Genomic DNA, 15,314 nt, shown 5'->3' on the forward strand with positions numbered 1-15,314 from the left:
CTGTGGGAGGAAACCGGAGCACCCGGAGGAAACCCATGCAGACACAGGGAGAACACACAACACTCCTCACAGACAGTCACCCGGAGGAAACCCATGCAGACACAGGGAGAACACACCAACTCCTCACAGAGAGTCACCCTGAGCGGGAATCGAACCCTCAACCTCCAGGTCCCTGGAGCTGTGTGACTGCGACACCTACCTGCTGCGCCACCGTGCCGCCCTCTCTCTATAACTTTTAGTAATTTATTTTGGATCGTTAAAAAGCATACAAATTTCACGTAAATAAAAAGCAACAAAAACAAGCAAAAATTCACGCAAGATTTTGCTTTATGACCCTAGAACCGACAGAGAACCAGGAGCGTACATAAAAAGTTTGAGAACTACTGCTCTATACAGTTACACACAGCACTGTAACTCATTAAATAAAATATATATCAACACCGACAACAGCGTTCTCCCTCTATCTAAACAGCCCTGTTCCTTTAAATGATAATGAGCTGCTCGCTGTTCACCCTGACCCCGAGCGCCATTTTCTCGTAAATCTCTTTCTTCTCCATTCTCGTTGTCTCTGTTTCTACTCAGGGCTCTCGTTGTGTCTGTTTTGCTGCGTTTAACTTTGTCTTTGCGCTCTCACGAAAAGGCAGGTCCAGCGCTGTGATTGGACAGACTCAGACGAGGGGGCGGGACAATTCTTAAGTCTCTGCACTCTAAGTAAGAAGCAGAGCAGAGCTGGAACAACTCGTTTTATCCTGTGTTTTGAGTGAGGCGGATCCCCAAAAAACTGTGTATTCATTTCGCAGTGTGTGCGTTGGTAGGGGAAATGCTAATTGCTAAATGCTAAAAAATGCTAAATTATTTTTTTCATCGATTTATTTATAAAATGTATCTATTCATTTATTTTAAATATGAAGTCCCCTTTAAAGCTGTGGAATAATCTGTAAATATATAAGTGCAAGCTTAGGCAGTGCCACTGGAAATATAGAACAGTTCAGGATCGAGTGGAGATTACAATAAGCCTCTAACAGCTATGAGAGAGCAGCTCTCTATTTTTGTATCTTCACCCATCAGGATGCAGGTTTTGTAAGAGTGTGTGAGAGTGTGGCTATGTGGATGTATATGAGGGGTGTGTATGTGTGATGGGGAACTGGGATGCTGAAAAGCCTGGTGTACTGAGAAAGGGAGATGAGACAGCATTTCTCTCAGCTGAATATGTAACAGCTTGGCGCATAATTAAAGGAGCTGCACAAAGCAAAACAAAAAAGAAACGACTCGTGTTTACTGCCTAGGAGCGTGCCGCTGATTTCAGATCTCGGTAACTTTATTGGTTACAACGTCCTTTATGAACTCGCTCGTCCTTTTATTTACACAACACACGCACCAGCAGTGTTTCAATTTCAGACAACACACACTGTATTACTGCCACAAACTGCATTCAAGCAGTGATCTAATGGAGGTAGCAGGAGAACAGTCACCACAGACTCAGCTACACCACACAACCAAAGGTTTGTGGACACCTGCTCATCCTACACTCACTGACAGAAAAACTGGAACTACAGGTGTGGTCTGATTAGACACTGGGTCTTGCCACAAGAGCATGTTAAAAAGGCTCTCAGATGCGTACGTCTTGGAGAGAGGTTGCTGACCGCTAGATGCCTCTATGTTGTACTCAAAGACAATTTGCCCAGTTGACAGACTTTAAGAGACGGCGCAACATTGGGCGCATCATCGAATGTTTTGAGGATGTCTTGTGTCTTGTAGGTCATTCTGACGTAGCTGTTAGGAAGTGTTGGGAACTACAGTGTCATGAACAAAAAACCTGGGCTGTTAAGGACTGGAACCATATCATATTTAGTAACAAATCTAGGGGTTTAGGGAGCCACTGTTTATGAGTCGGTCAGCCCTAGCACCTGCAACCTAGGAGTGTGCAGGATCTACAGGCCCAGCTGCAACATCTGTGGGCTAATGTAATGCAAGAATCATTCATTCATTCATTCATTCATTCATTATCTGTAAGCGCTTATCCAGTTCAGGGTAGCGGTGGGTCCAGAGCCTACCTGGAATCATTGGGCGCAAGGCGGGAATACACCCTGGAGGGGGCGCCAGTCCTTCACAGGGCAACACACACACTCACACATTCACTCACACCTACGGACACTTTTGAGTCGCCAATCCACCTACCAACGTGTGTTTTTGGACTGTGGGAGGAAACCTGAGCACCCGGAGGAAACCCACATAGACACCGGGAGAACACACCACACTCCTCACAGACAGTCACCCGGAGGAAACCCACTGAGACACAGGGAGAACACACCACACTCCTCACAGACAGTCACCCGGAGGAAACCCACTCAGACACAGGGAGAACACACCAACTCCTCACAGACAGTCACCTGGAGGAAACACACGCAGACACAGGGAGAACACACCACACTCCTCACAGACAGTCACCCGGAGGAAACCCACGCAGAGACAGAGAGAAAACACCACACTCCTCACAGACAGTCACCCGGAGGAAACCCACGCAGACACAGAGAGAACACACCACACTCCTCACAGACAGTCACCCGGAGGAAACCCACACAGACACAGGGAGAACACACCAACTCCTCACAGACAGTCAACCGGAGGAAACCCACGCAGACACAGGGAGAACACACCAACTCCTCACAGACAGTCAACCGGAGGAAACCCACGCAGACACAGGGAGAACACACCAACTCCTCACAGACAGTCATCGAACCCACAACCTGCAAGCCCCTGGAGCTGTGTGACTGTGACACTACCTGCTGCGCCACCATGCCGCCCTGTAATGCAAGATGACGTATGGAATTTGTACGCCTCAATGATTAACTTTATCTCATCATATCCAGGTTAGATATGTCCCAACAGGGGACTAGAGACTCGCTTCAATTGTACAGTTACCCCAATAAATCTTTTCACTGTAGTATTGTAATATTGTAAAAACTTTTATATCATCATAACATTCACACACACACATTTTTATTCCATTCCCACAACTCCTTCTTGGTGTGTTACTTTGTTGTTAATGATAGTTTATGCATTGATATTAATGGGAACATATCCGTGAGGATTTGTTGGCGTTCAGCTATGAGAGCATTAGTGAGATTATTTGCCGATGTCAGATGACTCCAGCACATCCCAAACACACTTGAAACTCTATCACTGTTACGCTTCACCACAGCCCAGTGCTGGGTGTAATTTATAGCCCTCTTGCCAACACTTAGTGTTGGGCTTGGTGATCATAGGCTCATATGCAGCTGCTCCAGTGTGTGCCATTTTTATTTATGCTTTTGCCCAGCGCTGTATGGGGATAATACAAACTATGTATTCACAGTGGGTACAACTTAGCTTAATTTTACATAGTGTAGCTACATTAGTTCTGTAAATGGAAACAACTGCAAGGAAAACTGCACAAGTCCTGGTGACCTGATTAACATCTGATGCAGGAAAAATAGATTTTTACAGAGCACTTTACAAAATAAAAGTCATAATGTGATATATTAGAGGGAGAAATAAGTTTGACTTTGGGTAATAATAATAAAAGTTTGTCATTTTAAGTTCAAACATTTCCCACTCGTTTGTCAGTTTTTGGTGACTGTTGCATAATATTAAAAATGACAATTATCATTGTATTAAAAAAACCCTAAAATTAAATTAGTTTGAAAATGTCAAGTGAAGAATTTTTTGGGTGCTGCGTTTTTTTATTATGAGCTCCATCAGGAAAAATTAACTGCGATGGATTTGTTCTGTCCTTGGAGATAATATTGTATCAAAAAGTACATGTGAATTTTGGGTTTGACGATTTAAAAATGTCGATGCTAGGGTCAAAATAGGGTCAACATCCCAGTAAACAAGGGACGTCCCTGGATGTTAAAAATAGGTCTAAAAGTAGTCTGTCCGTCAGGGACATATTTTAAACGTCAATGGACGTCCAAAATCCATCTTAATAAGTTAGTTAAGTGGTGACCAGTCGATAACGTCAGTGGACGTCCAAAACGTGTTTTATACAAGTAATTTATTTCGGGACCAATTAATAACGTCAATGGACGTCCAAAATACGTCTAATAGTCGTCTTTTCACTGTCTGTGTTTGGACGTCTTTTCAACTTTTATTTTCAACCTTCAGAGAACGTTGATTAGACGGCAGTCATTACGTTATTTCAACGTTGAATCAATGGCTAAATGTTTACTGGGGTATTTTTATTTGTTTATTTATTTTTAATAAAACAATTGTCATTCTTATTAATATGCAACAGTTACAGTGACATAACAAAAGAGCAGAAGAATGTTTTTATTTTGAATTACAATTCTTTGTTACGCAAAAATGCTTCAATTGTACACCTAATAAAATAAAACATTAAAGGCTGTAATCATGCAAGTGGCCCTGCGGCTTATAATGTTAAATACACTTAAGTTGCAGATGTGTTTCCCGCAACTCCAGATGCACAATGAGTGCCTACACACACTCTGGTATCTCCGGAAACACACTTTACTCGCTCCCATTCTCCAGCCTCCAACTCGGGCGAGGAAGACTCAGATAAGGAACGTCCCGCCAACGTTTGCACTCGGCACAATAGAGTCTCTTTTTTTTCATCTGTCTGACGCTCTCTTTCTCTCCCTTCATCTCCATCGCTGTCTTTTGACTTCCCAGCAGCCTGTCATTCTCTCTCCTCTCTCTCTCTCTCACTGCATTTGTATTCATTATGCTGGCTTTCCCTCGGTCAGAGAGAGAAAGAGAGAGGGAGAAAGAGAGAGATATACACAGGATTAGTGCTCCCACTTAAAAAGGCGCACCCTTATCCTCTGCTCCCGCTTCTTCCTGACGGCTCTCAGCTTTTGTTTTGCGTCGTTCAGCCGTATCTCGGCAGCGACAGGACAAACATCTTCACCTCCTCCCCTCAGAAATGCAACAGATGGGGAGGAGTGTGGATCATTCGTACCAAAACACTGCCTTTGTCTTTAACTTGCTCCTGTCCTCTCCTTGCCTCCCTAGTCTCAGCCTTAGAAGATCCACACTGGAGATCAGATATCAGTGGTTCTCCGTCCCTCTCCACCCAGAAGGTTCACCTTACACTATTGGGGACACTTCTTTGGAGCAGCTGCACATGAGTGTAAGGTCCATCTCCACCACCAAAACCGGGATGGAGTCATACAAACAACTTTCGGATGTGTCCGAGGCCTCACCTTCCAGGCCGCAGGTCTGAGAGCACTCCGTCCACGTCGACCACTCCGAGAGCTGGCAGTTCACCGGACACTCCACCGTGCAGGACGCGTTCATCTGCCACCTCCTGTCCAACCCCAGCTGCAAAACACACAAACACACTTTCTAAAGAGCATCATCCGGAAGAGTCAGTTTGCCTCCTTTCCCTGAGAAACTGGGCCCTCAGCCTCAGATCTCCAGCCAGCGTTCACGGACCCTCGTCACACCGCTGAGCCGCGGCAAAGTCGGTTACGGCCAAAATGCAGCCAAAAGCTGCGAATGTCTCTCCCGTCACCCACGGGGTCCAATTAAAGTGACGCCTTCCACTGATCTTCCACCAGAGCCCTGTCCCCGGACCATGCCACCCCAGCACTTTAACAGCCTCCCAAAATAGCCCCCTCAGTTCACCATCGGCAGCCAGCTGAAGGCCATAACACTAAGAACACCTCCTGGTATCTACACTCATTGTCCTTTCTCTCAGACTTTGGTCCACCTGTAGCTCTGCATACATTGTTATCCCCATTTCACCCTGTTTGTCAATGACCCCTACAGAGCAAGTATGTTCGTGGTGGTGGTGGTGTGTTAGTTTTAGGTGTGTTGTGCTGGTACGAGTGGATCAGACACAGCAGTGCTGCTGGAGTTCTTCACTAAAAATACTCTATTTACAATGTTTTCCCATCCTTTCAGACCCAAGTTATTGAGTTCTCAGTCTCTCAAAGATGAGACCTATAAGAGATAGATCTAGTGTTTAGGAACAGTTCTGATGGTCTAACAGTTACTGTGGTTCTTATATTATGTATGTTTGGCCTGTGGGAGGAAGTGGGAGGCACCCGGAGGAAACCCACACGGACACAGAGCAACCTGCAGCGCCACCTTGCTGTCCGTTATATGTAAAAACTTTTTTAAACATGCTCATTGTGTAAATGAAGTTCACATATGAAATACACACAAACCTCCTCGCAGAACCTGAGGTCTACAGACTTGCCGTCACTTCTCACACAGTCTAACATGCGAGTCTTCAGGCCGACACCACACACAGCGTTGGCACTTAACTGGCATGTGCTCCAGTCTGAGGGAGAACACACACACACACACACACACACACAGAGCAAATGCCACGCTCATTAAACCTGCTGGACGCACTGCAACATAGAAATTGTCGATGTCCAATTAAAATCACGTGTTATTTGAACACAGTAGCTGTCCTTGGTGCCCAATGGACCAATAGAAACTTGGAATACTTGGAATAAAATCTTTTTACATTGACTTCTATTGAACGATAAGAAGCATTTTTTTTTCCCTTTTCTGTAATGTTACTATTTTGGGAGATACGTGTTTTTAAATTGGACAAAATGTTACAAAATGATAACCTCCGTCCCCACATTCATAAATGCCATCGTCGTTCTACTGACTCCTAGTGGCCTGAAAGTATGTGACATTCTGCACTAAACCTGTTTCAATTGAAAACATGGCTGCCCCCATGTGGGAGACCCACTCTATGGAGCAGAAACAGGTTCATTCAGGGACTATAAAGCAGTGTGTCACTTCATCTCATGCGAGTAGCACTTAATAGAAAGAACGCTTCCATAAATGTTGCTTGCTACCTTTCAGTGTCAAGAACGACTTAATGATCCTTTAAAGTCAAACTGGACACTTCAGCCATTCACAATTACTGGACCAAATGAGGGGGTGGGCACTGACTACCGAATGCCATCAGTGGCAGTAGACCGTAAAACCGACTCAGAGAAAGTCTGGAATGCGGTTTCCATTATTCAGTGGATCTGCGCTGAGTGTCTCCTGGGAAGGAGGAGAACAGTAAAAGGCTTTTCCAGTAATGATCTCAGGCATAATGCTCGTACAGTGAGGCTCAGAACCACCACGTGCTTCTGGGACAAGAACAACGGGAGAATGGGAGAGAAGAAGTGCGAACACTGATCCTCAGGGAGGGAAATGCAGAACTGTTGTGTTTCTCGTTTGCTTTCACGTCTTGAGCCGGCATGTGATATAAAAAAAACAGAATTACTAGCCACTTAAAAAAAAAGAGAGGGTTATTTTCAGCCCCAAAACAAGCAAACAATATTTGTGAAAGTGATTAATTATTATTTGACTTTTATTATGTATTCTCAAATCACATGAGATTAAAGAAACACTAGGTACGTTTATTTATTTCTATATTTCTTTTACTTCCCCTAGTGTAATTCATTTTCACAGCACTGTACCGAAATCAAGTGTGTGTCTCCATGCAAAGGACTGGTGTTCCCTCCCAGAGCCCAGTGATTCCGGGTAGACTCCGGACCCACCGCGACCCTGACCTGGATAAGCGCTTTTAGCGGTGGTGGTTTCCTACCCTCCTCCAATCGTTACATAGGGCTCTTTCTGCTGTGCTCAGACCAGAGTAGCAATTTTAAGGTAAAAATATTACATATTGATCCTTTAAGGGGCACATTTCTTTGTACTCCCTGAACAAACTAGTTAATGCTCCAAAGAGTGGGTCCCCCACATGGGAGCAGCCATGTTTAAAGAGGTTTAGTACAGAATGTGTCCAGGCCATTGGATGACTTGGTACTCATCCCTAATGACTCCTGCATTAAGTCAGACTTAGACTCATTAAAAGCAACGCAGGAACACTACGAGTCTTTCCACTACAGGAAGGAGGGTGACAGTTACAGAATAATAATAGCTTTGGGAGCATATGAACCAGGTATATATATATGAGTAGTACTTCTGGAAAAGTTAATGGTATGTCCCCACAAAATGGATGAAAGTCTATGTTATATACCCACAATTCAAAGCTAGGAGATTTATGTTGGTGTACGTGTGTGTGTATTTCTATTTGTGTGTTTGTGGACTTCATTTTATTGGGACACAGCCCCTCTGTGCCTTGTAATACAACGCAACGTACGGCTAGTGTAAGCAACTGAGGACCGGCATCAAGTGTAAATATGGGTTGTTCCAAAGACCCCTCTGAATTGAAGCTTGAGTCCTATACTATCACCTAACAGCTCCCTAGCAATCACCTGGAATATCATTGCAACCTCAAAGGACATCCTACCCACCCAGGGAGAGCGAGGCCAGTTGGGTTCTCAGAAATCTCCTTAAGGCTGGTTGGTATGATATTGATAATCCTCAGCACTGTTACTTTAACTGTACCTGTGATGTTGTAGCTGTAGTGGTAGCAGTTCCTGTTGAGAAGGCAAGGCTCCGTCTCCATACTTTTGGGACATTCTCTGCCCTCTTTAGGCAGCCTCAGGGCGTAGGCCGTCCTTTGCCGATCACCTCGTCCACTACAGGGCTTCAGAGCACACACACACACACACACACACACACACACATGCAAAAAAACACATCCAGACATCATTAGCAGGCCCACACAGAGCACAGCTTATGCCCACTTGTGGCAATCACTTAAATGTGCTTAGCAGCTGATGATAAGAGTTTCTGGGGGTGGGCAAATCCAAGAAATAAAATATAAACTGCTCTATTTCCTGTCCTCCCAGAGCCAGCCGAGTGTTGTCGGGGAAGGAGCATCAGAGCGGGTCACTGTGATTTGTACACGGCGCTGTTTTGGTCAACCCCAGTGGACCGTAGATCTCGACGGAGCCATTTACAGCCCTGAAAATAACGAGGTCCCACTTGTCATAACCCGGATGAGGGAGAGAGTGTGCGAGATAGGCAGTGAGAGGGAAGGGAGAAAAGTGGCAGAGCGAGAGAGCGCTTGACCCAGTCCAGGAGAGCAGGAGAGAGAGTGATAGAGAGGCAGCAGGAGAGAAAAGGGTGATAAGAGAAAGGGCGGGAGAGAGCTTGACCCAGTGCAGGAGAGTACAAGAGAGAATATGTGAAATGCAGTGAGAGGAAAGTGAGAAGGGAGAAAGGGTAAGAGAGCTTGACAAAGTGCAGGAAGGAGAGAGAGAGAGAGAGAGAGAGAGAGAGAAACATGTGAGAGCTACTGAGAGGAACGGACAGAAAGGGTGAGAGACCATGGAAGAGTACAGGAGAGTCAGAGTGGTACACAGAGAGAGAAAGAGAGAGAGAGTTTGAGTTTTTAAACAAACTTTAATCACTTTTTTTACAAAAAGAAAAAATCAGGAATTAAATCCAGTTCTTATTTTAAAAGGTCAGAAAAAAATAAAACACCACACTCTGTGGTGCACAGAGCCCCATCGTAGTCCCATACATTCATAAAACTGTCCAAGTTCTTCATCATTTTATAAAACAAAAAATCCACTTTGATTCTGGATTTCACCAGCCCTTTAAAAATCAGACAGACATCACTATTCAACCCAGAGTCCAGTTTTTTCTTCCTGGTAAAATAAATGGCATTTTTGGCTTGACCCACAATGAAGTTCAACAACTGACACTTTTTCCTTCTCTTCTGAGAGTACTGAACACCACAGATAAAAACATGAAGATTAAAACATTCACCAAAATTTTGAAAAAGTGAAGTTAAAGTCTTAAATAAGGTGTTCAGTCTAAAACACTGTGTAAAACAATGGAACACTGTTTCTCTTAAAGAGCAAAAAGGACACTCCGAAGACACAGTGGGGTTTAAAATGGACACAAACGCATTGACAGCGACAATACCATGTAAAATTCTCCACTGCAGATCCCCAGCTGACTTGGTCAATGGTGGTTTATAGAGTGCCCTCCAGGCAGGCTTCACGTCACTGGCGAGGCGAAAATGAGCTCTCCAGGGTGTATCCACCTGGCTGGTCAGTTCAGTCTGATTTAATATTTTCACACACCCTTTATACAACACGCGCGCAGAAAGACCGTCAAAACGCAGTTCGCTCAAACCCCCAGAGTTCAGCAGGGGGCTCCCAGAGTCAGGAGCCGGGAGTCTGGGGCTGATCCACAGACAGGGGAAGGGCTCCTCTGTTTCCTGACCTGTTTGTAGACAGTCCCAGTTCTTTAGCAGTCTCTTTTCGTCTTCGGTGAGAGCCCGTTGAAACCTGCAGAGCATCTGCAGAGCGACTCTGCAGGACCTCATCCCCAGTCTCTGTGCCAGAGCATCAGGTTTGTCACAGTCCACTCCAGCAGATGTTATTAGGTCCTTCACTGTGATCAGACCTGCACTCCTCATCCTCTCAGACTGTCCATGGTTACTCCCATCTGTCAAGGAGAGTCGAGCCCCGTGGAGAACTGGTTCCTTCAGAAGCCAGTAGACAGAGTTTGCTGGTGTCTGTTTTTCCACCTCGTATAAAGTCCATGTTTTAAAAACACTGCTGTAAAAGAGAGGGAGTCCATAAAAAGACAGTTGATCAGGGTGCACTAAAAAGACGCTCTCCTCCAGGCCCAGTCCACCAGCCTTGCGCAAAATGGCTTTCGCCACGTTCCTCCACAGGGCCTGCGCAGGACCGTATAAAACTTTTTGTAAAAACTGAAGCCTAAAAGTTGCCCTTCTGCTCTCGAGGTGTATGACACCCTGACCCCCCTCGTCTCTAGATAAATACAGGACACTTCTTTTGACCCAGTGGAGTTTATCCCAAATAAAATCAACAATAAAAGCTTGAATCCCCTTTAAAACGCCCTGTGGAGGTTCCAGGACGGCCAAACGATGCCAGAGGGACGACGCTATTAAATTATTGACTATGAGTGTTCTACCCCTAAAAGACATGTTCGGTAAAATCCATTTCCATTTACTCAGTCTGTTCTGTACGTTTTGTAACAATCCTTCCCAATTTTTCTTTTCAGTATTTTGATTTCCTAAAAACACCCCCAAATATTTAAAACCACCCTTGGACCAATTTAGTCCCTCTGGCAAAGCTGGCTCTCCACCGTCCCAGTCCCCCACCAGCAAACCCACACTCTTCCGCCAGTTCACTCTCGCAGAGGAGATCAGAGAAAAGTCATTAAAAGTGTTGTGTAAAACAGAAACGTCTCTGGCTCCAGTGACTCCTACTACCACATCGTCTGCATACGCAGCTAAATAAAACCGTGGGATGTTCTCAGCCATTACAACTCCACTGAGGTTTTTCCTCACATAGTGGAGCATTGGTTCAATGGCCAGAGCGTACAGCATCCCCGACAATGAACAGCCCTGTCTGACTCCCCTCTGCACGGTGAAAGGGGCACACAAACCACCATTGACCTTCAATACACTCTCAATGTCCTCGTAAAGCACCTTTATCATGGAAATAAACCCTGGTGAGAAACCAAAAGCATCAAAAGTATTCCACAAATACTTATGCTCCACTCTGTCAAAGGCTTTTTCCTGATCTAAGGAGAGGAGCCCAAAAGGGGGCCCCGACCCAGACACTTCCAAAATGTCTCTAATAAGCGAGATGTTATCATGGATCGATCTGCCAGGGACGCAGTAAGCCTGATCCGTGTGTGTGACCTGCCCCATCACCTCCTTTAGGCGATTCGCCAGGAATTTAGAGAGGACTTTATAATCAACGCACAGCAAACTCACAGGCCTCCAGTTTTTAACCTCGCTGAGGTCGCCTTTCTTGGGCAGCAGGGCGAGGACCGCTCTCCTGCAGCTCAACGGCAGTCGTCCTCCGACCAGGCTGTCATTGAGCACAGCCAGCAAATCCCCCCCCACCACGTCCCAGAAAGACTTATAAAACTCAACCGGGAGGCCATCGATGCCCGGAGCCTTCCCTGTTGCCATGCCCTGTAACGCTCTCTGTAGTTCCTGCATGGTTATCACCCGCTCTAGCTCCTCGTTCTGTTCGGGTGATACCTGCGGTAGTCCGTCATAGAACTGCTGTGAGATTAACCTGTCCTCTCTATACTCACTAAAGTACAGCTCCGAAAAAAAGCCCACAGCCCGCCTTCTGATCTCCGCTGGGTCCGTCAGCTCCCGGCCGTCAGCGGAGCGGAGGCAGTGAATGAACCTGCTCTGTCCGTTCTTTTTCTCCAGACTGAAGAAAAACTTTGATGGGGCATCCATCTCAGAAATATGTTGGAAACGAGATCTGATCAATGCTCCCTGCGCTCTCACCCCCAGCAGATCTGCCAAAGACGTTCTTTTATTTTGAAGTGTCTGGATGTGACCCTGTTCCCCACTGGACTCCACCAAATTCTGAAGAAACACTATCTCCTTCTCAAGCTCAGTGACAGAGTGTTTGATGCTGTTGGTGACATTGAGAGTGTATTGTTTACAAAACAGCTGGATCTGCACTTTGCCGATGTCCCACCACCGCTGCAGAGACTCAAACCTGTCTCTGTTCAACCTCCACGTGTCCCAAAAAAAACTAAAACAAATTTTAAAATGAAGATCATCCACTAGGGTCGTGTTAAAATGCCAGTACGCACTTTTAGACTTGACAGAGTTTATATAAACACTACTGATCACCAGAGAGTGATCAGTGAACCCCACAGGTAAAATACTGCAGTTTTTAAAAACCTGTGACTGGTGTTTAAAACAATAAAACCTGTCTAATCTGGCCAGAGAAATAAACCCCTCCCGAGTGTGTGCCCATGTGTATTGTCGAACCGTGCCATGTTTATTTCTCCACACATCATTCAGATCATGTTTCTCAATCAAATCATTTAAAACACGTCTGGACGCAGGATCAGGTTCAATATGATTCCTGTCTAAAACCGAGGAAGTGCAGTTAAAATCACCCCCTACCACCAGGTAATGATCAGTGTCACACTTTTCTAATGTCTCAGAAAGCTTCTCCAGAAAAGCACACCTCTCCCTCGGCAGCACAGGCGCGTAAACACACAGTAAAACCAGGTGAACCTTCTCAAAACTAGCTGTGATTTTTAAAAGCCGTCCCTCCACCACTTCCTCGTAAACATACGACTGCGGTAAAAAACCTTTCGAGAAGAGCACAGCTACTCCAGCAGTGGTGGAACTCCCGTGTCCCATCACCACCGTGCCCCCCCACTCCCTGTGCCAGTCCGCCTCATTCCGCCTGTCGCTGTGTGTCTCCTGTACCATAGCAACGTCCACCCGTTTAACCCTTAGCAGCTCAAACAGCGCCGCTCTTTTCTTCACGTCCCTCGCCCCGTTCACATTCAGTGTCAAGATTTTTACGTCACACATCTCTAAAAGAAAAGTGGCTATCAAACAACTCAGCGCGAGAGCCACGAGACAGAGCTCAGGTCTTCGCGTCATCATCGCGTTCTAGTTTCATGCGGACTTTCAACAGTAATTTTTTGAGCCGATGTATCTCGGGCTCCCCTATCCCCCCGTCCCCTTCATTTCTCATAAAACCCTTCACAGACGTAATAAACAGCTCCAGATTTGGAAAATAATCTTCAACTTTGACGTTCCGTTTACCTTTGGTGTCATCGAGGAACCTGCGCACCTGCTCCACGCTGTACACCCCCGCTTTACCCGCCTTCTTCTCGGTGAGAGAGGAGTCCGAGGAGTCGCACTCGTATTCCGAGGCCGAATTCTCGGACTCACTGCCTGTCGCCTGAGACTGAGACTGTGACTGAGACGGAGACGGTGACTGTGACTGAGAAGGAGACGCTGGGGGTTTAGTTGGTTTAGATTTTTTGGCGCGTTTGTTGGACTTAGCCTTGTTTGCCGGCCTCTTAAACACAGGCTCTTTCCCCTTTGTCTCCTCACTCAGCACCTGTTCCTCCACCTCCATTTCAGTCACCTGCTCTGCTCCTACATCCCCCTGTTCCTCAGTGACCTCCTGACTGTCCGCCTGCACCTGATCCCCATTCCCTTCACCCTCACGACCACTGTGTCCTTCTCCATCATTCGCCCCGAGCCCGGCCGCGTTTCCCGCCTCTCCGTCAGCCGAGGCCTCCGGCTGATTCCGCCGGCGGGAGCTGTTTCGGCGTGACTCGGTCCGGGCTGAGGCTCTGCGGCCTTATTCGGACAAGATCTCACCAAATGTCCTTCTAAACCACATCCAAAACACTTCATAGTAGCAGTCGTGGCATAAACTACATAATCATAGTTATCAATCCTAAACTTTATGGCCAAATTTAAATCCTCATCATTATTCTTTAAAACCATAAACACCCTCCTCCTGAACGAGATGACATGCTGCAGCAGTGGAGATTTACAGCCCAAAGGGATTTTATAAACCGTAGAAACAATCTGTCCGTGTCTGGAAAGCTCGCGCAGTAACATCTCGTCTTTAACAAACGGGGGGACGTTGCTAATGATAACTTTCCTCGCCGGATTAACGAGGGGAAACACCGCTGTGTGTGTACCATTCAAAACAATACCCTTTTCTACCAGTGTGTTCACCTTTTCAAACTCATCCAAAAACAAAACGACGGCCCCATTCATTCTAGAGGCCGTCTGAACAGCTCCATTTCCCACCACCGCCCCCGCCGCTAAACTACACTCCTCCACCGAGCAATCCACTCCAACCGGCACTTTGACGCCATGCCGGCGAGAAAGCTCTTCAATGTCGAACCACCCCATACCCCCCCTACACCCCCTACACCCGGCCGAGGCTTAGAGAAAAACCCCTCACCCCGTTGCCCCTAATCCCCTCACCCCTCTGTGCCCAAACAACAAACAAACACACTAAAGACAAAAAACTATTGAAAAAAGAGTTAGAAACCGTAAATAAACCGAAAAAGATCCGGTCGCTCTCACAAACCGCACTCCGCTCACTCAGACGCCCACGCATGCGCAGAGAGAGAGAGAGAGAGAGAGAGAGAGAGAGAGAGAGAACATGTGAGAGCTACTGAGAGGAATGGACAGAAAGGGTGAGAGACCATGGAAGAGTACAGGAGAGTCAGAGCGGTACAGAGAGAGAGAGAGCACAAGACAGCTAGCAAGAAAGAATGACACCATGCATGAGAGAGAGAGAGAGAGAGAGAGGAAGTGAGGAGAGAGATAGTATGAGAGTTGTAGCGAGAGGAAATGGAGACGGGAGAAAGGGTGAGAGAGCATGACACAGTGCAGCAGAGTGTGAGAGAGAGTGGAGAGGGCGAGCAAGGCTCGAAGCAGCAGGGCTGCTGTAATGCAAATGTTTGCCTTTGCCCGGCCGCTGGCCCCAGCTCCACGTCCAGAGGGAAACGCCGCTGGAATAATTTCTCACTCGTATCATGAATAACACATGGGGCGTGGGCTCCAGACTCCACTCACAGTGAGATTGCAGGGGCAGCGTAATATCAGGTCTTTAAAGTGAATAGTGCGTGATTAACAACATCTCAGGGCT

At 46.4% G+C, this 15,314-nt stretch overlaps 1 protein-coding gene across 1 annotated transcript in view; it reads right to left on the reverse strand.

Moving 5' to 3' along the window:
- thsd7ab (thrombospondin, type I, domain containing 7Ab) overlaps positions 1–15,314 on the reverse strand; it is a 144,626-nt gene that overhangs the window by 11,383 nt on the left and 117,929 nt on the right. Inside the window, exons 18-20 of the mRNA XM_066676647.1 lie at positions 8,371–8,512; positions 6,174–6,289; positions 5,205–5,322 (exon numbers count right to left, since the gene is read on the reverse strand). Of these exons, the coding sequence (XP_066532744.1) occupies positions 5,205–5,322; positions 6,174–6,289; positions 8,371–8,512 (376 nt within the window). The remainder of the gene's footprint in view (positions 1–5,204; positions 5,323–6,173; positions 6,290–8,370; positions 8,513–15,314) is intronic.

This window comes from Hoplias malabaricus, chromosome 1 (genome assembly GCF_029633855.1).
Source record: "Hoplias malabaricus isolate fHopMal1 chromosome 1, fHopMal1.hap1, whole genome shotgun sequence".
Lineage (NCBI taxonomy): Eukaryota > Metazoa > Chordata > Actinopteri > Characiformes > Erythrinidae > Hoplias > Hoplias malabaricus.